General features: G+C 36.3%; 1 protein-coding gene across 8 annotated transcripts in view; it reads left to right on the plus strand.

The window, feature by feature from the left end:
- The window catches only part of DYNC2H1 (dynein cytoplasmic 2 heavy chain 1), a 375,588-nt gene that overhangs the window by 291,682 nt on the left and 60,246 nt on the right, over positions 1–23,660 (plus strand). For 6 of the 8 annotated variants that reach the window (XM_078339343.1, XM_035263991.3, XM_078339342.1 and 3 more), the window contains one exon: positions 62–271. The exons of the other annotated variants lie outside the window; for them this stretch is intronic. In XM_078339343.1, the coding sequence (XP_078195469.1) occupies positions 62–271 (210 nt within the window). The remainder of the gene's footprint in view (positions 1–61; positions 272–23,660) is intronic. 8 annotated transcript variants of the gene reach the window in all.

Consider the following 23,660-nt stretch of genomic DNA (forward strand, 5'->3'; position numbering starts at 1 on the left):
GAGTTTTATGTATCAGTGATCCGTGTTACTATTCAGTAAATTTATGACATTTTTCTTTTAGAATTCAAACCTGATACATCAGAAAATGCCTCCTCCTAGTGATCGACAAGGATCTCCAATATTGTCTTTCATCATTCTTGAACAATTTAATGCTATTCATTTAGTACAAAGTGTTCACCAGTCTCTTGCTGCTCTCAGCAAAGTCATCAGAGGAACGACTTTATTGAGTTCAGAAGTACAAAAATTGGCAAATGCTTTATTAAACCAAAAGGTAAGTGAGTACTGACTGCATTTTAATTTCATTGTCATAAGTGACTTCTTCATCACACACATATTTGTCAAGAATCGTATAGTTAATAGAAGCAGAAGACCCAAGTCACACTGGCTTAAGCCATATAAAAATTAATTGGCTGATGTAAACCGAAGACTCCAGTGGTAGCATTATGCCAGCTTGATGTAGAAGCTTAAATTATCATTAGGATCTCAGTATATGTTAGCTCTCTAGTGTTGCATATGTAAGGAAATCTATGCTGATTTTACCTTGGGGCAGGTCTCCTATACACCAGCTGCAAGTCCACCAGAAAGAATACAAAAATGCAGCAGTAAAGCACCCAAAAATCTTAGGATTCACTTTGATGAAAACCAGTTGGCTCATGTGTTATGCCTATTCCCATACTAGTTCAGTGAGCAGTGTGTGCAAAGCTCTTATTGACCTGAGCTTTGGCCAAATGCCTCTTCCTGGAGCTGGGGATGGATTTGTCTTTGCCTGTATCCTATATACTGACAGTAAGGAAAGGGTAGTTACCCAGTGAAAAGCCTAGATACTTTTAGAAAAAGGGGAAATCAATACTTCTTGTGCTGAAAAATTTGACCATTTTAAATAATAGCAAAATTCATGTATTTTAGATCTATTTGATAGAAACAAAAATATGGGATGTTCTCCATAGATTTATTTTAGCTATTTGGAGAATAGAAACTTTGCTGAACTTAGTGCCTGGAAAACATTTCACTGGAATGCTATAGAAATTAAGTTTTCTTTTTTCCTGCTCTGCTGTTTATACTAAATATAGGAAAACCTCTGATAGTCAACCTAAAAGTCCCCTCTATTTGAATATAAAATGATAGGCTTCCTAGAACTTCCTATGTTCATATAATTTAAAATAGTGCTTTTAAATTATATGAACTAACATTAAAATAGTGCTTTTCCACATGTACAGAAAGATCTACTCTAGCATCCTTGTCTGTTCTTTTACCTTGAAAGAGAATCCATTTTGTATTGTTTTTTCTTTGCACATAGATTGCTGTCTCCAGTAATATCCATGCTTATCAAAATACTACAGTTTTGATTTGTATTATAGATTATAACTAATTTGTTTTTAATTTGGAGTAGATATATTACCAGTCATGAAAGATTCTTAGCACAGTGAAAGAACCAGTTGGAAAGGATTCTAAACTTTCTAAGAACTTTACTTAATTAACTCAATTAATCGCCACAACAGCATTATGAGTAACGTGCAATTATCTCCATTTTACTGTGATGAATTTGAGGCAGAGGGGTGTCACATAATCAGAGTCACACAGCAAAGAGCTCCAGAATCAGGATTTGAATCTGGGTGTGTCCGGTTGTCACAATAAATGTAAATGCTTCAAATTATAGATCAAAAGATTAATGCTCTTGAGAGCATATTTCTTTATCCAACTATGTGCTGTACAGAGCAAAATGTATCATTAAGATGAATTGCTGTTGAATTAGAAGAGTAATAATAGGAAGATGACATGTAGAAGAGGACAGTAAGTCTAGTAGGACTGGTACATAAGGAAGTATAGTAAAATTAGGACTGGATCAGATTTTGAGGTCTTTAAAGCCAAAGAAAGGAACTTGGATTAAATGCTTTAGGCAGTAATGATATTTACATGTAGAAACAATATAGCAAAATGACTAAGAATGAGGCCTCTGGGATATGTCTGCCTATTTGAGTTCTATTCTACCATATAGCAACTGTGTAATCCAGGGTAGGTTAATTAAGCATCTCTAAACTTCACTTTTCTCATTTGTAAAATTAGGGCAGTAATGGTACCTACCTTATGGGACTGTTAAGAGATTAAAACATGAGTAAAGTGTTTGGCACATAGTAAGCACCCTACAAATGTTGTTTTTGTTGTTTCAGGAGAATTTAATTATGAAAAGAGCAGCTCTTCAGGCATTTGGTATCATTTTGCAAAATGAGTTTATAGAAATAGGAATGTCATGTAGGTTACCGTAATTCTCATCTCAGGAAAAGATAGATAGTTAAGTTAGATTTGGAATAAGATATTTCAAAATGGTTCTATATTAATAAAAAAATATAAGAAGGTAATTGGCAAATTGGGTTTCTTGTTTTGTTTCTGTGGTTAATTATCTCAGTGACCCGTGGCATAAACACTTGATGAAAAAGGATAATTTAACTTTAAATTATTTTCTATGATTGTAATATAATGTGGTTTATATTAGATTATGTTGAAAGATTAAAAAGAACAAAAGGGCTTAATTATATGAAACAATTTTTTTATTAAAGACCAAAATATTTTAGAAAGGGGTCATAAATTCTTAATTTTCATTTTTTAAAATTTTCTCTGAACCAAGATTTGTTAAGTATTTCATTATTTCACATAGCAATAAAACTGGATGGCTTACTTCTTAATTAATGTATATTTATGTAGGATATAGATAATTTCAATATGTAATTTATTAAATATTCATATTATACTTACCTCAGAGAATGTCACTATTTTTGACGTATTTGCATTATTTGCATGAAAATGAATTGGAATTCTTTCAAAGGATGAAAATATGTTTAATAAAGCATGTTTAAATTCTGTCACAGAAGGTATTCTTAGAAGTAGTTTCAGATATTTGATGAAATTCAAATGAGACTAGTCTGACTTTCACTAAGACCAGATCAGTAAAACACTTTCTGACATTTACTTTCTAATGAGTTTTAACAAAAACTGAGAATTCAGTACTACCTCATTTATTTCTAATTAAAAAGTTAATTTTTCAAATTACATTTGAATGTGGCAAGTTGTGTGTGATGACATATGATTTAATGTGCTTTAGGAAAGAGTTCAGTACTTGACATTTTCTTTACTGCATGTGACATGACTGGAATAGGAAATTTCCCAGAGAGAATAATGACTCTTTTATTTCTTTGATAACTTCTGATGCTCTGCTAAAACTTATTTTTTTGTAAAAGGACACAATATTATAATTTGATTAAGAAAACAATATTGTAAAATGGTTATCTTCTACATGTTAGAACATAGGCTTTAAAACATAATTTAAAATATATGGCAAAAATTGCAATTTAATGTGCTTTAGGAAAGAGTTCAGTACTTGACATTTTCTTTACTGCATGTGACATGACTGGAATAGGAAATTTCCCAGAGAGAATAATGACTCTTTTATTTCTTTGATAACTTCTGATGCTCTGCTAAAACTTATTTTTTTGTAAAAGGACACAATATTATAATTTGATTAAGAAAACAATATTGTAAAATGGTTATCTTCTACATGTTAGAACATAGGCTTTAAAACATAATTTAAAATATATGGCAAAAATTGCAAAGGTACAAATGCCAAATTGCTTTATCTTACGGAATAAACACTAAGAAAATGTACCATTTTAGTTGAAATTAATAGGTTTAATTATGTTTCCATCTCATATGGGCTCTCTTTTGGTTCCATATGAAATGTAAAATCCTTTTTTCTATTTCTGCAAAGAAAGTCAATAGTAGCCTGATGAGAATAGCATTGAATCTTTAAATTACTTTGGGCAGTATGGCCATTTTCATGATATTGATTCTTCCTATCCATGAGCATGGATTTATTTTTTTCATTTGTTCCTGTCCTTTCTTATTTCCTTGAGCAGTGGTTTGTAGTTCTCCTTGAAGAGGTCCTTCTCATCCCTTGTAAGTTGTATTCTTAGGTATTTTAGTTTCTTTGTAGCAATTGTGAATGGGAGTTCATTCATGATTTGGCTCTCTGCTTGTCTGTTATTGGTGTATAGGAATGTTTGTGATTTTTGCACACTAATTTTGTATCTTTAGGCTTTGCTGAAATCACTTATTAAGGAGTTTTTGGGCTGAGATAATGGGGTTTTCTAAATATACAATCATGTCATTTGCAAACAGAGACAATCTGGCTTCCTCTCTTCCTATTTGAATACCCTTTACTTTTTCTTTTGCCTCTTTGCCCTGGCCAGAACTTCCAATACTATGTTGAATAGGAGTGGAAGAGGGGGCATCCTTGTCTTGTGCCAGTTTTCAAAGGGAATGCTTCCAGCTTTTACCCATTCAGTATGATACTGGTTCTGGGTTTGCTATAAATAGCTCTTATTATTTTTAGATACATTCCATCGATATCTAGTTAATTGAGAGTTTTTAGCATGAATGGGTGTGGCGTTTTATCGAAGGCCTTTTCTGCATCTATGTGGTTTTTGTCATTGGTTCTGTTTATGTGATGGATTATGCTTATTGATTTGCACATGTTTAAATAGCCTTGCATCCCAGGGATAAAGCTGACATGACCATGGTGGATAAATTTTTTGATGTACTGCTGGATTTGGTTTACCAGAATTTTATTGAGGATTTTTGCATTAAAAAAAAATTTGTAAATTTCACCAGTGAATTTTAGAAGCTCTCTCATTGTGAGAAGGCTTTTAAAAATTCAATGTCTTTAATTGATATAGATTGTTCAGTTTCAGCACTTCTTCTTGGATAAGCTTTGGTGGTGAATTTCTTTCAAGGAATTTGTACATTTCATCTAAGTTATTGAATTTACAGGCATAACATTACGAATAACATTTCCTTAATATCCTTTTAATGTCTGTGGGAACTGTAGTGATGTCTCCTCTCTAATGCCTGATACTTTTAATTTCTTTTTATTTCCTGCTCTCTCTTTTGTATTAAAGACTTCAATGTAAAAACCAAAACCATAAAAACCCTAGAAGAAAACCTAGGCAGTGCTATTCAGGACATAGGCCTGGGCAAAGACTTCAGACTAAAACACCAAAAGCAATTGCAACAAAAGCCAAAATTGACAAATGGGATCTAATTAAAGAGCTGCTGCACAGCAAAAGAAACTGTCATCAGAGTGAACAGGGAACCTATGAAATGGGAGAAAATGTTTGCAATTTGCCACACTGACAAAAGTCTAATATCCAGAATCTACCAGGAACTTAAACAAATTTACAAGAAAAAAACAACCCCATCAAAAGTGGGCAAAGGATATGAACAGACACTTCTCAAAAGAAGACATTTATGTGGCCAAGAAACATTTGAAAAAAAGCTCATCATCACTGGCCATTAAAGAAATGCAAATCAAAACCATAATGAGATACCATTCATGCCAGTTAGAATGGTAATTATTAAAGTCAGGAAACAACAGATGCTGGAGAGGATGTAGAGAAATAGGAATGCTTTTACACTGTTGGTGGGAGTGTAAATTAGTTCAACCATTATGGAAGACAGTGTGGTGATTCCTCAAGGATCTAGAACTAGAAATGCCATTTGACCCAGCAATCCTGTTAGTGGATATATACCCAAAGGATAATAAATTATTCTATCATAAAGACACATGTACACATATGTTTATTGCAGCACTATTTACAATAGCAAAGTCTTAGAACCAACCGGAATGCCCATCAACAAAGACTGGATAACAAAATGTGGTACATATATACCATGGAATACTATACAACCATAAAAAAGAATGAGTTTATGTCCTTTGCAGGGACATGGATGAAGCTGAAAGCTATCATTCTTAGCAAACTAACAGAAGAACAGAAAACTAAACACCACATGTTCTCACTCATAAATGGGAGTTGAATAATGAGAAGACATGGACAGAGGGAGTGGAACATCACATGCTAGGGCCTGATGGGTGGGTAGGGGGAATGGGGAGGGAGAACATTAGGACCAATGCTTAAGGCATGCAAGACTTAAAACCTAGATGACGGTTTAATACGCGCAGCAAACACCATGACACATGTATACCTATGTAACAAATCTGCACATTCTACACATTTGTCCCAGACCTTAGAATAAATGTATATTTAAAATTAAGTAAAAGAGGAAGGAAGCTTTTGGAGATGATGGATAACTGTTTAGCATTAGCTGTGGTGATGGTCTTCCAGGTGTATACTTCTCTCCACACTCATCAAACTGTAAACATTAAATATGTACAGTTTTTTGTATGTCAATCATACCTTAAGAAAGTGATTTTTGAAAACCTAACGAAGACATTATTGAGGTGAAAACCCTTCTCCAATTTGCTTCTCAAACAGTAAACTTCTTACGAGATAATAGCAAATTGATTCCAAGAAAATGTAAAATGGATAATGCATCATCCTCAAAATACAAATTTAGGTTAACATTTTAAAAATTGATCAATTTTATTTACCATATTAATAGACTCATAAAGGAAAATTGTAACATTTCAATACACACCAAAAAATATTAGAGAATTTTAACATCTAGTTGTGATAAAAATCCTTTAGCAATCTAAGATTAGAAGTGAACCTCTCCAGTCAGATAAACGGGCATCTATGAAAAAGCTACTGCTAATATGACAGTAAAAGACTGTACGATTTCCTTTTGTGATCAGGAATCAGGCATTAAACTCTACTTCTATTCAATGTTGCACCAAAAATTCTTCTATTCAACTTTACTTTCAATGAGTAGTAAAAACATTAAGAAAAACAGATAAAAGTCATGCAGAGTGGAAAAAAGAAACCTGTCTTTATTTGTAGAGGATATTATCATCTATTTACAAAATCTTAAGGAGTCTACAAAAAAAAATTAGAGCTAATAAGAGTTTTTATTAGCAAGATTGTGGGATACAAGGCAAATACATAAGAAATTAATTGTGGTTCTATATATGAAAACGAACTATTGAAAATTGAAATTTACAAATAGCATGTGCATTACCTTTCTACACACTGAAAACTATAAAATGTTGACTAGTGAAATTAAAGAAGACCTAAATGGAAAGATGTACTGAAAGATGTACTGTGCTTATGGGGTTGGATCGAGAAACCTAGTGTTAAGATTTTGGTTCTAAGATGACCAATTAGAAACAACTGTGGTCTGTGGCACTACGGAGCGGAATGAAAGGGGCAAGTGAATTCAGCACCTTCAACTGAAATATCCATGTTCTCGCTCTGGGACTGATTAGGCCAACAACTCGACCCATGGAGAATAAAGAAAAACAGAGTGGGGTGATGGCCCACCTGGGAGTGGCACAGAGCCAAAGGAAACCCCATCCCCAGCCAAGGGAAGTAGTGAGTGATTGTGCGACCCCAGCTGGGAAACCACACTTCTCCCAAAGATCTTTGCAACCTGTAGATGAGGATATCCCCTTGTGAGCCCACACCACCAGGATCTTGGGTCTGATACACAGAGCTGGGTGGAGTCTCAGCAGAGTAGCTGCTTAGGCGCATACAGAGGTCCAGGAGTTTTAGCTAAGTAATGCTCAGTCCTTGACTACCCAGTAAGGCAAGAGTCCATTGTACATATTCCTAAGAAGGGGGCTGAATTCAGGGAGCCAAGCAGCATCATTCTGCAAGTCCTAATTCCCTGGCACTTCACAAGTTAAGACCCATTGGCCTGGAATTCCGGCCAGCCAGCAGCAACAGGCTGGAGCCTGCCTGAGACAGGAGCAAGTTTCTTGAGGAAGTGGTGGTGGTGGCTATCTCTGCAATTTGGTAGACTTAGCTGTTCCGGCCTGCTGGCTTTGGAGAATACAAACAGTACAGACTTGGAAGGATTTCCCCAACAATGCAGCACACTTGCTCTACAAAAATCAGCCAGTGGGGTCGATGATCCCATTCCTCCTGACTGGTAGAGACCTCCCTACAGGCGCATTTAGGCTGGCAACCAGTCATTATCCTGGTGGGACAGAGCTTCCAGAGGAAGGAGCAGGCTGCCATCTTGACTGTTTCATAGCCTTCACTGGTGATACCTCCAGATACAGGAAAAACCAAGGCAACTAGAGTCTAGAGTGGACCCCCAGCAAACCTCAGCAGCCCTATGAAAGTGGCCTGTTAAAAAAAATAAATAAGAAAAAAACCCAGAAAACAATAATAACAATATTTCAACATTTACATGAAAAAGACCCTGCAAAAAACCCCAAAGGTCAGCAACCTCAAAGATCAAAGGCACATAAGTCCACAAATATGAGAAAGAATCCATGCAAAAACACCAAAAACTGAAAAGCCAGAGGGCCTCTTCTCCTCCAAATGACCATGACATCTCTACAGCAAGGGTACAGAACTGGGCTGAGGCTGAGATGGCAGAATGGACAGAAGTAGGCTTCAGACGGTGTGTAATAACTTTGCTGAGCTAAAGAAAGCATGTTGTAACCCAATGCCAAGAAGCTTAGAATTATGATAAAACAGTACAGGAGCCAATAGCCAGAATAGCCAGTTTAGGGAGGAACATAACCAACCTGATGGAGATGAAAAGCACAACACGAGAACTTCACAATGTAATCAGAGATTAGAAGAATAGAACAAGTAGAGGAAAGAATCTCAGAGCTCGAAGACTGTCTTTCTGAAACAAGACAAGCAGACAATAGAGAAAAAGGAATGGAAAGGAATGAATAAAACCTCCAAGAAATAGGAGGTTATGTAAAGAGACATAACTTATGACTGATTGGGATATCTGAAAGAGATCCATTCTGGGGACAATGGAAACAATTTGGAAAACATACTTCAGGATATCATCCAGGAGAACTTACCCAACCTAACAAGACAAGCCAACATTCAAATGCTATTTAGAAAACCTTAGTAAGATACTCTACAAGAAGATCAACCCCAAGACACCTAATCATCAGATTCACCAAGACTTGTGCACTGAGAGTTATACAACATCACTGAAAGAAATTAAAGACTACTAAGTAAATAGAAAACCAGCCTTTGTTCATGTGGAAATGGGGAGTGACTGCATGAATCCAAAGTATTTTTGGGGATTGATGAAAATATTCTGGAATTAGTGGTTATGCTTGTATAACCTTGTAAATATATTAAAACCCACTAAATTATCCATTATAGAGGGGAGAATTTGCTGGTATATTATATATCAGTAAAAACAATTTTTAAAAAAATCACAATACGACAGCCTTGTACACTAGCTTGATTGGGTTGTAGCTTAAAAAGCCAAATGCTATCAGGTGTTGATATGGACGTGGAACAACTTGAACTTTCAAATATTGCTGATAGTTTAGCTTTTTCTTATAAGGTTAAACATATACTTATTGGCCCACTATATCACTCATGAATGTATCACTCATGAATACCCAAGAGAAATGAAACCATATGCTGTACATATACTTACCTGTGAATGTTCAAAGCAACTTAATTCTTAAAAGTCAAAAACTAGAAACAACCCAACATTCAATAGATGAAATGATAAACAAATTTTTGTTATATCCATAAAATTGGAGTGCTACTTAGAATTCCAATTTTATGGATATAACAGTGACTTATGATTTGATTTATTTGATATTTCAACTACATGGATAAACCCAGTGTTCTGCTGGCAAATGTTTAACAACTGGCTCTCAAAAATAAAAGTAAGAGGAGGACTATCTATAGCATTTACTCATTTCCATGGTACCAATGTTCCTGCCATGGCTGATTTCAAGTTACCAATGTAAGGTCAATGAATGTGAAGTTGGGAAGGGATCCCTGGTAGAAAACTATTTTTTATAATGTTTCTTCCATTCATGTACCAATTTTTTTTTTTTTTTTTTGTAGAGACAGAGTGTCACTCTGTCATCTAGGCTGGAGTGCAGTGGTACAATCCTAGCTCACTGCAACCTCCAACTCCTGAGCTCAATAGATCCTCACACCAGGGTAATTTTTTAAATTTACTGTAGAGATAGGTCCTCACTATGTTGACCAGAATGTTTTCGAACTCCTGGGGTCAAGCAGTCCTCTTGCCTCAGCCTCTCAAAGTGCTGGGATTACAGGTGTATGCCACCTGGCCCAACTTCAGTAAATGCCATTCTTTATTCAGGTTGCTATAACAAATTATGATAAACTGGGTGGCATAAACAACAGTTATTTCTTATAGTTCTGGGGGCTGAGAAATCTAAGGTTGGGTGCCAGTATGGTTGGGTTCTGATGATGGCCTTCTTCCACACTGCAGGCAGCCAGCTTTTCCCTGTATCCTCCTATGGTAGAGAGAGTGAGGCTGGCTCTCTAACCTCTTCTTATAAGAGCGTTAATCCCATTTATGAGGGTGAAGCCTCATGACCTTCACCCTCACAACCTGATTTCTTCCAAAGGCCCCACCTCCAAATACCATCAGTGATTAGCTTTCAACAAGACCTCTGAGGGGACACAATATGATAAACATTGCAAAATAAATATGAAGAGATGAGGTTTGAGTATTTGTTAACTTTTTAAAATAAAATTTAATTGTACATTTAGATAACTTTTAAAATAATGGCTATTTCACAACAAACTTACATAATTTGTAAAATGTTAAGACTTGGCTCTCACTAGCTTTTGTGAGCTGGTTCAATCATATTCCTGGATAAATCTCAAAATAATTATATATAGCAAAAAAAGGTTAAAAGCCTAATATTTATAACACTATATATAAATTTACTTATATACATAATGCTAGAAAATTCAAACTAATATGCATTAATAGACCAGCAGTTGTCTGGAAATTAGTTGGTGGGGGTAGGACTGAATGATTATAAATGGAAACAAACTTTTGAGAGTGAAAATATTGTCAATAATTTTTAGTTATATTTTGATTTTACCCTATACAAGTTCAAATACTATTTAGAGCCCCAAATTCCATTAAATTTAGAAATTATTTATCGAACTTTTATGTTAGCTTGGAAGACTGTTTGCAAGATTTTTCAACATCCACGCACATAAACGCACAAAATCTATGGCTAAACTGATTATTGTTATCCAGTTTGTACTTCAGCTAATAGCTGGCTAATTTAGTATCAAAGATAAAACAAACTAATGGGCTTGAACCCAAGTTTGTTTCACCTCAAGCATTTGATTGATTGGTTGCATTAATGCCCAGAAATTAGTGCAACTGGCTCAGTAATTGTTTTATGTTCTAACTTATATTAATAGCCACTCATACCAAATGAAATGAACAATTAGTATTGAAACATTTTGTGCCATTTTGCATTAGTAGTCATTTCAAATAAATTCTATATAAAAATTTATAAATGTGATGACTTTCTTATTATGACTCATTTAACATGGTTAGTGTGCTAAATTGTGGAAATCAAAACTCAATACAATTAGCTTTATAGTGTTTATAGATCAAATTTTAATGTAAATCCACAGAGCTCATTTAACTCTGCTCTTGATGTAAGTTTGGTTAAAATTTTTGAGAAAATATTGATAGAAATTATTATAACCCCAACATGCCTACATACAGACATGATTCTAACTATGCCAACATGATGTTGTCCTAAATGAATGTATTACAGAAAACAATGTAGAAATAGTCTACAATTTGTTAAACTCTCAAGGGATGTAAAAGCATGAAGACATCTTATTAAGTATTATTTCAATACATTTCATGGAAATTAATAGACATTCAATGTAGTTTCACTGGATTTTACTAGATGAAAGAAATTTTACAGATTATCATTTTACTTGCTGACTACATTTAATGATAAACTTACCTTTGTCTTTCCCAGAGTTAAGCTTCACTATAAGAATTCTCAATGTATACCATGCTGCAGATAGTACAATCTATTTATATTTTAAAAGACAAATGCTGTCTTAGACAAATCCTGTCACAACAAAATACTATAGACTAGGTGGCCTAAATAACAGACATTTATTATAGTTCTGAAAGCTGGGAAGTCCAAGATCAAGGGGCTGGCAGATCCGATGCCTGATGAAAGTTTACCGATAGCCAACTTCTTCTTTGTTTTTGTTTTTTTTAAATTGCATTTTAGGTTTGGGGATACATGTGCAGAACATGCAAGATAGTTGCATAGGTACACACATGGCAGTGTGTTTTGCTGCCTTCCTCCCCTTCACCCACAGTTGGCATTTCTCTCCATGCTATCCCTCCCCATCTCCCGCTGCCACTGTTCCTCCCCTATTCCCCCCAATAGACCCCAGTGTGTAGTACTCCCTTCCCTGTGTCCATGTGTTCTCATTTTTCCTCACCCGCCTATGAGGGAGAATATGCAGTATTTCATTTTCTGTTCTTGTGTCAGTTTGCTGAGAATGATGTTCTCCAGATTCATCCATGTCCCTACAAAGGACACGAACTCATCATTTTTGGTTGCTGCATAATATTCCATGGTGTATATGTGCCACATTTTCCCAATCCAGTCTATCATCGATGGGCATTTGGGTTGGTGCCAGGTCTTTGCTCTTGTAAACAGTGCTGCAATGAACATTCATGTGCATGTGTCCTTATAGTAGATGACTTATAGTCTTTTGGATATATACCCAGTAATGGGATTGCTGGGTCAAATGGAATTTCTATTTCTAGGTCCTTGAGGAATCGCCACACTGTCTTCTACAATGGTTGAACTAATTTACACTCCCACCAACAGTGTAAAAGTATTCCTATTTCTCTACATCCTCTCCAGCATCTGTTGTCTCCAGATTTTTTTAATGATCGCCATTCTAACTGGCGTGAGATGGTATCTCAATGTGGTTTTGATTTGCATTTCTCTAATGGCTAGTGATGATGAGCATTTTTCCATATGTTTGTTGGCCTCATGTATGTCTTCTTTTGTAAAGTGTGTGTTCGTATCCGTTGCCCATTTTTGAATGGGCTTGTTTGTTTTTTTCTTGTTAATCTGTTTGAGTTCTTCGTAAATTCTGGATATCAGCCCTTTCTCAGATGGGTAAGCTGCAAAAATGTTTTCCTATTCTGTTGGTTGCCAATTCACTCTAGTGACTGTTTCTTTTGCCGTGCAGAAGCTGTGGAGTTTCATTAGGTCCCATTTGTCTATTTTGGCTTTTGTTGCCAAGTCTTTTGGTGTTTTCGTCATGAAGTCCTTGCCTACTGCTATGTCCTGAATGGTTTTGCCTAGATTTTCTTCTAGGGTTTTTATGGTACCAGGTCTTATGTTTAAGTCTTTAATCCATCTGGAGTTAATTTTAGTGTAAGGTGTCAGGAAGGGGTCCAGTTTCTGCTTTCTGCACATGGCTAGCCAGTTTTCCCAACACCATTTATTAAACAGGGAATCCTTTCCCCATTGCTTGTTTTTGTCAGGTTTATCCAAGATTGTGTGGTTGTAGATATGTTGTGTTGCCTCCGATGCCTCTGTTCTGTTCCATTGGTCTATATCTCTGTTTTGGTATCAGTACCATGCTGTTTTGATTACTGTAGCCTTGTAGTATAGTTTGAAGTCCGGTAGTGTGATGCCTCCCGCTGTGTTCTTTTTGCTTAGAATTGACTTGGCTATGCAGGCTCTCTTTTGGTTCCATATGAAGTTTAAGGTGGTTTTTTCCAGTTCTGTAAAGTAGGATATTGGTAGCTTGATGGGGATAGTGTTGAATCTGTAAATTACTTTGGGCAGTATGGCCATTTTCACGATATTGATTCTTCCTAACCATGAACATGGAATGTTTCTCCATCTGTTTGTGTCCTCTCTTATTTCGTTGAGCAGTGGTTTGTAGTTTTCCTTGAAGAGGTCCCTTGCGTTCCTTGTGAGTTGTATTCCTAGGTATTTTATTCTCTTTGTAGCAATTGTGAATGTTCACTTTTGATTTGGCTCTCTGTGTGTTACTGGTGTATAGAAATGCTTGTGATTTCTGCACATTGATTTTGCATCCTGAGACTTTGCTGAAGTTGCTTATCAGTTTCAGGAGTTTTTGGGCTGAGGTGATGGGGTCTTCTAGGTATACTATTATGTCATCTGCAAATAGAGACAATTTGGCTTCCACCTTTCCTATTTGAATACCCTTGATTTCTTTTTCTTGCCTGATTGCTCTGGCTAGAACTTCCAGTACTATATTGAATAGGAGTGGTGAAAGAGGGCATCCTTGTCTAGTGCCGGATTTCAAAGGGAATGCTTCCAGTTTTTGCCCATTCAGTATGATATTGGCTGTTGGTTTGTCGTAAATAGCTTTTATTACTTTGAGATACGTTCCATCAATACCGAGTTTATTGAGGGTTTTTAGCATAAAGGGCTGTTGAATTTTGTCGAATGCCTTCTCTGCGTCAGTTGAGATAATCATGTGGTTTTTGTTTTTGGTTCTGTTTATGTGGTCAATTACGTTTATAAACTTGCGTATGTTGAACCAGCCTTGCATCCCTGGGATGAATCCTACTTGATCATGATGAATAAGTTTTTTGATTTGCTGTTGCAATCGGCTTGCCAGTATTTTATTGAATTTTTGCATCTATGTTCATCATGGATATTGGCCTGAAGTTTTCTTTTCTTGTTGAGTCTCTGCCGGGTTTTGGTATCAGGATGATGTTGGTCTCATAAAATGATTTGGGAAGGATTCCCTCTTTTCGGATTATTTGGAATAGTTTCACAAGGAATGGTACCAGCTGCTCTTTTTGTGTCTGGTAGAATTCAGCTGTGAACCATATCTGGACCTGGACTTTTTTTGTGTGGTAGGCTCTTAATTGCTGCCTCAACTTCAGACCTTGTTATTGGTCTATTCATAGTTTCAGCTTCCTCCTGGTTTAGGCTTGGGAGGACACAGGAGTCCAGGAATTTATCCATTTCTTCCAGGTTTACTAGTTTATGCGCATAGAGTTGTTTGTAATATTCTCAGATGATGGTTTGAATTTCTGTGGAGTCTGTGGTGATTTCCCCTTTATTGTTTTTTATTGCATCTATTTGGTTGTTCTCTCTTTTCTTTTTAATCAGTCTGGCTAGTGGTCTGACTATTTTGTTGATCTTTTCAAAAAACCAGCTCTTGGATTTATTGATTTTTTGAAGGGATTTTCGTGTCTCAATCTCCTTCAGTTCAGCTCTGATCTTAGTTATTTCTTGTCTTCTGCTAGGTTTTGAGTTTTTTTTGATCTTGCTCCTCTAGCTCTTTCAATTTTGACGATAGGGTGTCAATTTTGGATCTCTCCACTCTTCTCATGTGAGCACTTATTGCTATATATTTTCCTCTAGAGACTGCTTTAAATGTGTCCCAGAGATTCTGGTATATTGTGTCTTCATTCTCATTGGTTTCGAAGAACTTCTTTATTTCTGCCTTCATTTCATTGTTTATCGAATCAACATTCAAGAGCCAGTTGTTCGGTTTCCATGAAGCTGTGCGGTTCTGAGTTGGATTCTGAATTCTGAGTTCTAACTTGATTGCACTATGGTCTGAGAGACTGTTTGTTTTGATTTCCATTGTTTTGCATTTGCTGAGGAGTGCTTTACTTCCTATTATGTGGCCAATTTTAGAGTAGGTGTGATGTGCTGAGAAGAATGTATATTCTGTGGATTTGGGGTGGAGAGTTCTGTAAATGTCTATCAGGTTTGCTTGTTCCAGGTCTGAGTTCAAGCCCTGGATATCCTTGTTGATTTTCTGTCTGGTTGATCTGACTAATATTGACAGTGGAGTGTTAAAGTCTCCCACTATTATTGTGTGGGAGTCTAAGTCTCTTTGTACGTCGTTAAGAACTTGCCTTATATACCTGGGTGCTCCTGTGTTGGGTCCATATATATTTAGGATCGTTAGCTCTTCTTGTTGTATCGATCCTTTACCATTATGTAATGGCCTTCTTCGCCATCTTCTTTGTATCTTCACACTGTGGAGGGCAGAAAGAGAAAGAAGCCCTCTCATATCTTTTCACAAGGGCACCGATCCCACCATGAGGGGCTGCTCATTCTCATGACCTTATTACTTTTCGAAGGCCTTGCCTCCTAATATTACCACACTTAAGATTTCAGCAGATGCACTTTGTGAGGACACATGCATTCAGTCCATAGCAGATATTAACTAAATAACGTTTTTTAAAGTGTGCATGTTTTGAATCGAATTTATTCTGCACTGTACTAGGTTCTTCTGAGAAATAGAACTACTAGATTATAATATAAATATGTATAAATAAAAAGCATACATAAACATATATATAAGTATATATATAATTCAGTCTCAAATACTAATCTCTTCTATAAACATCCTCCCAGACACACCCAAAAACAACCTCTAATCTGAGGGCCCTGTTAGAGTAAAACAGCTTGTTACCTAAATGGAACTCTGGGGCAACAGGCATCCTTAGTCAAATGGAGATATGTCCTCTCTATGATATTAGCTATTTATTTTTCAGAATATCTCAAAGAGGGGAGGAAGGGAGAGTTTGGACAAGAAAAAGCTTGCAATTGGATGATATAAGTAACATTTAGCAAATATTTATTGCCCATTTACCATGGGTTCTTGATATCATGCCACGCTCTACAGATAGGAGAAATGAATAGTACACAGTCCATATTCAGTGAGATCAGTATAAATAACAAAAACTATCCAAAATACAGTGATAGCTAGCAGAAATTTACAGAAGGAAATTAGTAGTCTTTCTTAACCTTTTCCCAATGGAGTTTTTATTTTATTGTGGCAAAATATACATTACATAAGATTTACTATGTTACCCATTTTTAAATATACAGTTCAGTAGGGTAAAGCACATTGACATTGCTGTACAGCCAATTGCCAGAACTCTTCATTGTGAAAAACTGAAACTCTGTCCCATTAAACAACAGCTCCCATTCACCCCTTCCCCAACCCTGGTACCCACCATCTACTTTCTGTCACTATGAATCCTGGTTCTTTAGGTACCTCATTTAAGTAGAATAATAATAGTATTTGTCTTTGTGTGCTTGTCTTATCTCACTATGTATAATGTCCTCAAGGAATATCCGTGCTATAGCATATGTCAAACATTTTTTAAGGCCGAATAATATTCTATTATATGTATATGCCACATTTTGTTTATCTGTTTATCCATCAATAGATGTGGGTTGCTTCCACCTTTCTTTTTATAACCGTGTAACCTCTTAAGATAACAAGCATTTTATTTTTTTAATTGAAAAAACCTGACTCAGCTCAGGGGCTCATGCCTGTAATCCTAGCACTTTTGGAGACCAGGGCAGGTGGATCACTTGAGCCTAGGAGTTCAAGACTGGCCTGGGCAATATGACAAAACCCCGTCTATGTAAAAAATGCAAAAATTAGTCTGGTATGGTGGTGGGCGCCTGTAGCTCCAGCTACTCAGAAGGCTGAGGTGGGGGAATCACCTGAGCCCAGGAAGTGTAAGCTGCAGTGAGCTGTGATCATGCCACTGTACTCCAGCCTGGGTGACAGAGGGGGACCTTGTCTCAAAAATAAAAAGGAAAAAAACCGAGGTTAGTTTTTCATAGAAAGCAAGTAATAGAAGATCCTCTTTGAGAAGAAAAAACATAAAATAAATTAAAAAACGATTCATATTTTAAAAGAGAACCATTCAGTTAAATAAGCCTTTTAGATCTGAAAGGTCTTAGCTTGCTCACGCGCCATTTTATAATCTCTTTTTTGTATTGATTTGAAAAAAATGAAGTCTACTATGAAATAATATGATGCACCTGTGGAGCTGAACAAAGGCCTTGTTAGGGTTAAACAGGAATCTGCTCTTTTATCACAAATTACTCATTGTCTTGTTGTGCTTCCTCTTAAGTATAGATGGTAAGGGCTCTGTTACTATTAAATTGTTTCACTCCGGAGCTTGTCTTTATCCTGCTGAAATAGAAATTTCTAATTACATATGTTTGTGAAATAGGTTTAGTTATTTTAATTGTACAGAGTTGTAAATTATGGCAGGTGTAGGAGTTAGTGATAATCTTAAGCTGTATCTATTGTTAATCATTTCACATGAAATTGAAATTGCAGTGACCTCGCTGAATTTCTTTCTTCTCTTTTTTTCTCTTTTTTAAAATTGTAAACTGAGTCCTTTTTCACACATCATGAAAACCTTGTGCAACTGCTAGTGTTTGAAATAAATTACAATTATAGTGCTGTCTCCCAGTTTCAGGCACTGTCATAGGCTAGAATCAAATGAAAGTTCTTCTGACATTTTCAAAACCTAAAAACCAATGTTGGTTTAACTTCAACAGTCTGCAGATAATGGATTACTGGTATCGCACTCCTATTTGAGAAACAATCTATTATTTTTACCAGTGGGATAGTGGTATTTGTCAGTAGTACAGTTAATTCCATCATTAAATAGAGAAGGGAGGAAAATTCTACAAGTGGCCATTTTTAAGGTTCATACAATAAACATATTAAGATTGTAGAGTGGAAATTAAAACATCCAAGATGGTACTAGAATTTTTTTTGTGCAAGTCACCTAAATTTTTTCTACATCAGTTTGCAGATGTTTGAACTGGTAATTAGTAATAATTGTACCCACTTCAGAGGGTTGCCAGAAGACATAAACGTGTTAATGTAGATAAAATACACGGAGCAGTGCCTGTAAGTGCTATCAGAGGGTTTGCTGTCGGTCTCTTTCCTACTCTCATTTCACCTGAGTCTTCGTGGTCTCATGTTTAGAATATGACCAGACATTCTTAGCTCACCTTCCTGATGGCCGTTTCATCTTCCTATGTTGTTCTTCCCATTTCTGCTAGGGCGATCTTTATAAAATCCACATTTGTTGCATTACTTCCTCGCTTAAAGGTTGATTTAGTTTTAGCGCTGCTTTCCAGATACAATTTAAATTCCTCAGTGTAAAGGACCACACATTTTATGGTCTCCTCCTTAATTCATCAGCCCAGTTCTCTCAGGTCTTCTTTATTCCTGCCTCTTCCTTTCCCTGCTGTCTTTCTTTACCTGACCATTATAGATATTCAGGTAAAGACTGTTTACCCTCTGAGACTCATGTGATCTCCACCAGAAAGGTGTTCTTGACTCTTGGCCTTCTACGCAGTTTGAACTTGATACACTCGATCTTCATGTTCACGATCACAATGCTTATTGCTGTTAAGAGAACTCAGTTTATTGTCCATAGCTGTCTCCTCTGTTGTCTGTCTCCCTATCACAAGCTTTTGCAGACAAGGATTGTGTTTTGATTTAGTATCCCCAGCAGTTAACAAATGATTGGCAAATAGCTATTTACTCAAGCTTGCTGCAGAATCAATTAATTAATTGATACTTGAGAGAGAGTGAATTAACAATGAACACCCTAGTTACATCCAATTCTGCTTTTGTGACATTTTTCATGAAATGCATGGGTTGGTGAAAAGAGGTGACATTTAGGGTTAGACCTGGATTCAACTTCTCTATCATTTAGTTACTAAATAAAAAAAAACACAAAACTTTAAGATTGAACTTACTCTAAGCCTTAGTTTACCCATCATTATAAAATTCCCAATACATAAATATCTTATATTGAATATCAAATGGTTTAATATGTATAAATCATTATAGAATTATTAAATATATTGAAGACAATATTGGTGCTGATACGTACTCTAGAGCCAAGTCACCTGGGGTTTACATCCTGGATCTGCCATCCACCAGCTCTGTGATTTTTGAGCATGCAATTCTCTCTCTGTCTACATTTTCTCCTCTGTAAAATGAAAATTATAATATTAAGTTGGTGCAAAAGTAATTGCAGTTTTAGGCCACAGATTTTAAGTTATATTAATAACTAGTCCCAAACACATCTTTATTAATCAAAATAGGAACCATTACATTACAATCTATACATTTTGCCAATAAGAAATACATTTGTTTATTCCTGTACCATAAAAAACTGTCCTTCGGGATTCGACAAACTCTTAGAAAGCATTTTCTGCATCCTGCTGGCTGTGGAAGTCTTTTCCCTGCAAAATGTCGTTGAGATGCTTGAAGAAATGGTAGTCAGCTGGCGAGAGGCCAGGTGAAACAGCAAATGAGGCAAAACTTCATAGCCCGACTCGCTCAGCTTTTGAAGTATCGGTTGTGCAAACTGTCGTGGAGAAGAGTTGGGCCCTTTCTGTTGCCCAGTGCTGGCTGCAGCCATTGCAGTTTTCAGCGCATCTCGGTGGTTTGCTGAGCGTGCTTCTCAGATGTAATAGTGAAGCCAGGATTCAGAATGCTATAGTGGATCAGGTCAGCAGCAGAGCACCACAGCAGTGAGCACGACCTTTTTTGGGTGCAAGTTTGGCTTTGGGAGGTACTTTGGAGCTTCTTGTTGGTCCAGCCACTGAGCTGGTCATCGCTGGTTGTCATATAAAATGCACTTTTCATCATACATCACAATCCGATTGAGAAACGGTTTGTTGTTACGTAGAATAAGAGAAGACGACACTTCAACGATCTTGGTTAGCTCATAAGGCACCCTCTTATCCAGCTTTTTCACCTCTCCAGTTTGATTCAAATGCTGACCGACTATAGAATGGTCGACTGAGTTCTTCTGCTCCCTGTGTAGTTTAAGAGGATCAGCTTGGATGACTGCTCTCGGTTGGTTGTTGCCAACTTCCAATAGCCACCATGTCCTCATCTTAAAGATTCCTTTGTAAAACTTCTTGAACAACCACTGCACTGTATGTTCCTTAGTAGTTCCTGGGCCAAATGTGCTGTTGACTTTGCCAGATGTCTCCACTGATTTATGACCCATTTTGAACTCAAATCGGAAAATCGCTTGAATTTGCTTTTTGCCAAACATCATTTCCATGGTCTAAAATAAACATAAAATAAATAACAAGCAATAAGTCATTAGTAAAAAAACATAAAGCGAGAAAAGCTCACTAAAATGATGTGTAATAACCATATTTATTTAGGAATGTATTTCAATATCAAACAGCAATTCTAACAATGTAAAAATTGCAGTTACTTTTCCACTTATCTGATAGTACACTTCTGAGGGTGATTTTGAGGAATATATGAGGTGGTGTATATCAAGCCCTCTCCATCGTCACTAACACATAATAAGCACCCAACAAATGTTAGCTTAAAGTTCCTGCCATTCGTTTTACTGTTGTGCAAATCTTACACAACTTTCAAGGCACAGCTTAATAGCCACCTCTTTTTTAAAGATTTCCTTGATTGAATTTTTTTTCTTTAAACTCTAACAACATGATACATAATTTATTCATAAAGCACCACAGGGAACTTCAGCTTCATATCTCCTGTATTGGTTTTTAATTTTCTTTAAAGACTATATTTTATTTATTTTATTCTTCTCATGTATCACTATCATGTCATTTCTATTATATCACCTATTATGTTTTAATTCTCTGCATATTTCACTATGAAATTTTTTAATATAGTAAATATTATTATCCCCCTATAAAATGTAAACTCCATAACAGCAAGGACCTTTTATAGTAATAATACCTGCACATTGTAGACAGTAAATAATTGCTGAATGAATAACTTAAACATTTATTGAATTAATGTATCATACTTGGCAATAATATTGGGAACTCTCAACTATCTATAGATGAATAATAAATTCCCTTAAGACTTAGTAGCATAAAACAAAAGAAATTGATTATATCTGAGTTTTTGTGGGTCAGGAATCCAGGTGTGGTTTAGCTGAGTATCCTGGCTCAGGGTTTCTCATGGGCTAGCTGTTGGTCAACTGTGAGTGACAGGAGTGTCAAATAATTTGGGAGTCATGTTTTTAAAAACTGCCATTGTCTGCCCTCTAGGTACAAATTACTCACGTTTCCCCACATTGAAAATACAATTATCTCCTCCCAAACTCCTCTACATGTTTCATTTCATTACAGAATCAGGCTGAGGCTAAAGGGATTTAAAGATTGCCATTTAAATCAGGTGAAGGTATGGATAAGGCTTTTTGAGTTTGATTCCTCAAAAACAGCTGCTTAAATATGGTTCCCATCTAAAGCCCAGTGAACTGCAGAGACGAGTTACCTGTTGTCCCTTTAAAACCAATATAAAATGGCATGACAGGCATAGGGTAACTGCAAAACATTCCTATTCAAAACGGGTGGAGGAAGAATGCGAGGCTGACGTGTCCTTAGCAATTCTGAAATCCAGGCAAGTTCGTTTCCAGTTCCTTTATTAGAATTTTGTATTGTTTCCTAGGAATGATTATTAATTGCTCTTGGCTTTACCCTCTGAGCTCTTGATTCTAACCTCTAAATTATCCATACATTTCAATAAAATGTAGCTCATGTTTGCAGCTGAGTAGTTTTCTCAGTCTGCTTCCTGCCCCAGAAGCCCTGGAGCGAAATTCTCTTTTAATAGCACCCTCTCCTCCCCTTTAATCCTAAACTGATAGTTTACACCAGAACTGGGATTTCGCTATGAACCTCACTGAGCACTCCATGAGACAAAAACCACAACCTCAAATCTTTTCAAGGTCAGTCTTTCTGTCCTAGGCTTATTTCGTGTCCACTGTGGGACATCACCCTTAACATTTATTGAAGCCCTGTTGTTTAACAAAGAGAGTTGTCTGAGATTTTTTTCTTCCTTTTTTTTGGAGTCCTCAAAGCTCCTTAGGCTTCCAGTAGTGTTCTCCTAGAAGTCCTTAAGTTTTCACTTAGATTCTCCTAAAGATCCCTCCAGCTTCAGCCCACCACCGAGTCTCAAGTCCAATGCCGTATGATTCAGGATTCTGTTGAGGCAGCAGCCCACCTTTGGTGTATCAAAATAGTTATCAGTTGTCTTGCTGCAGAACAAACGTCACTAAAACTTGCTAGCTTAAAATCCTATTTTTACAAAAGCATTCAGTTTTAGCTTAAAAGTCTGACATTTACTATGGCGTGGTAGAGAAAACTTGTCTCCTTCACTGCTCACTTTCATGGTTGGCAAGTTGGTGCTGGCTGAGAGCTCAGGGTCTCCATTCATCTCCACATGGGCTTCTCCAAAGACAGTTTGGGCTTCACAGCATGGTGACTGGCTTCTAAGATTAAATGTCTCAAAAGGCAGGAAATATAAGCAACCAATTTTTTATAGCCCAGATTTGGAAACTGGCATAGTATCCCTTCCACTGTATTGGAAGAGAGGAGCACAGACCTCAAGTCTCAAGAGCAGTGTCAAAGGAGTTGCAGTCATGTTTCAGAATCCCTACACCTGTTTAGATGAAAGCACAGTGCTGGCACTTACCTACCACATTCCTAAGAAGGCTTACTTTATTTCTCTAAAGTAAAGGGATTCTGTGTTTTCTAAGGCCCTTTCCTACTCTACGTTTGGTCATCTTACAATTCCCATTTTCCATATGTTGTTGATATATTCTAGCCCATGGTAGTTTCTTAACTATGTATCAGACACTGTTTGGGGGCATAAAATTGATTTTCTCTCCTTATCACCACACTTCAGAAAAATAATATGTTAAGAAGTTTGTGGGATATTTGTAAAATATTTAGAAAATCTAGAAAACCTTCACCAAAAAGGCATATTATAATGAACCTGAAGTTACAAGAATAGCTGTGCAGTGAAGAGTCTGCATTAATGGAGAATGCCTTTATCAGAAGGTCAGACATTAGAAAGATAACTCTTGCAGGCAGCTATTCTTGGGGGGCGGGTATTTTATTTATTTTTAATTTAATGTCCTTTTTTTTCTGTTGTTTCATATGTCTCAGTGTGATTTGGGGAATAAAGTTTTGATTATACTGCTCTATTTATGGTTTTTAAAAGCTCTGTAGGGACCAAAACTGGTTGTTTTTTAATTTTTACCACCTTTAAAATGGTTTTGTCAAATTTAATTTGAGTTTCATTCTGCAG

Source organism: Callithrix jacchus, chromosome 10, assembly GCF_049354715.1.
Source record: "Callithrix jacchus isolate 240 chromosome 10, calJac240_pri, whole genome shotgun sequence".
Taxonomy (NCBI): Eukaryota; Metazoa; Chordata; class Mammalia; order Primates; family Cebidae; genus Callithrix; species Callithrix jacchus.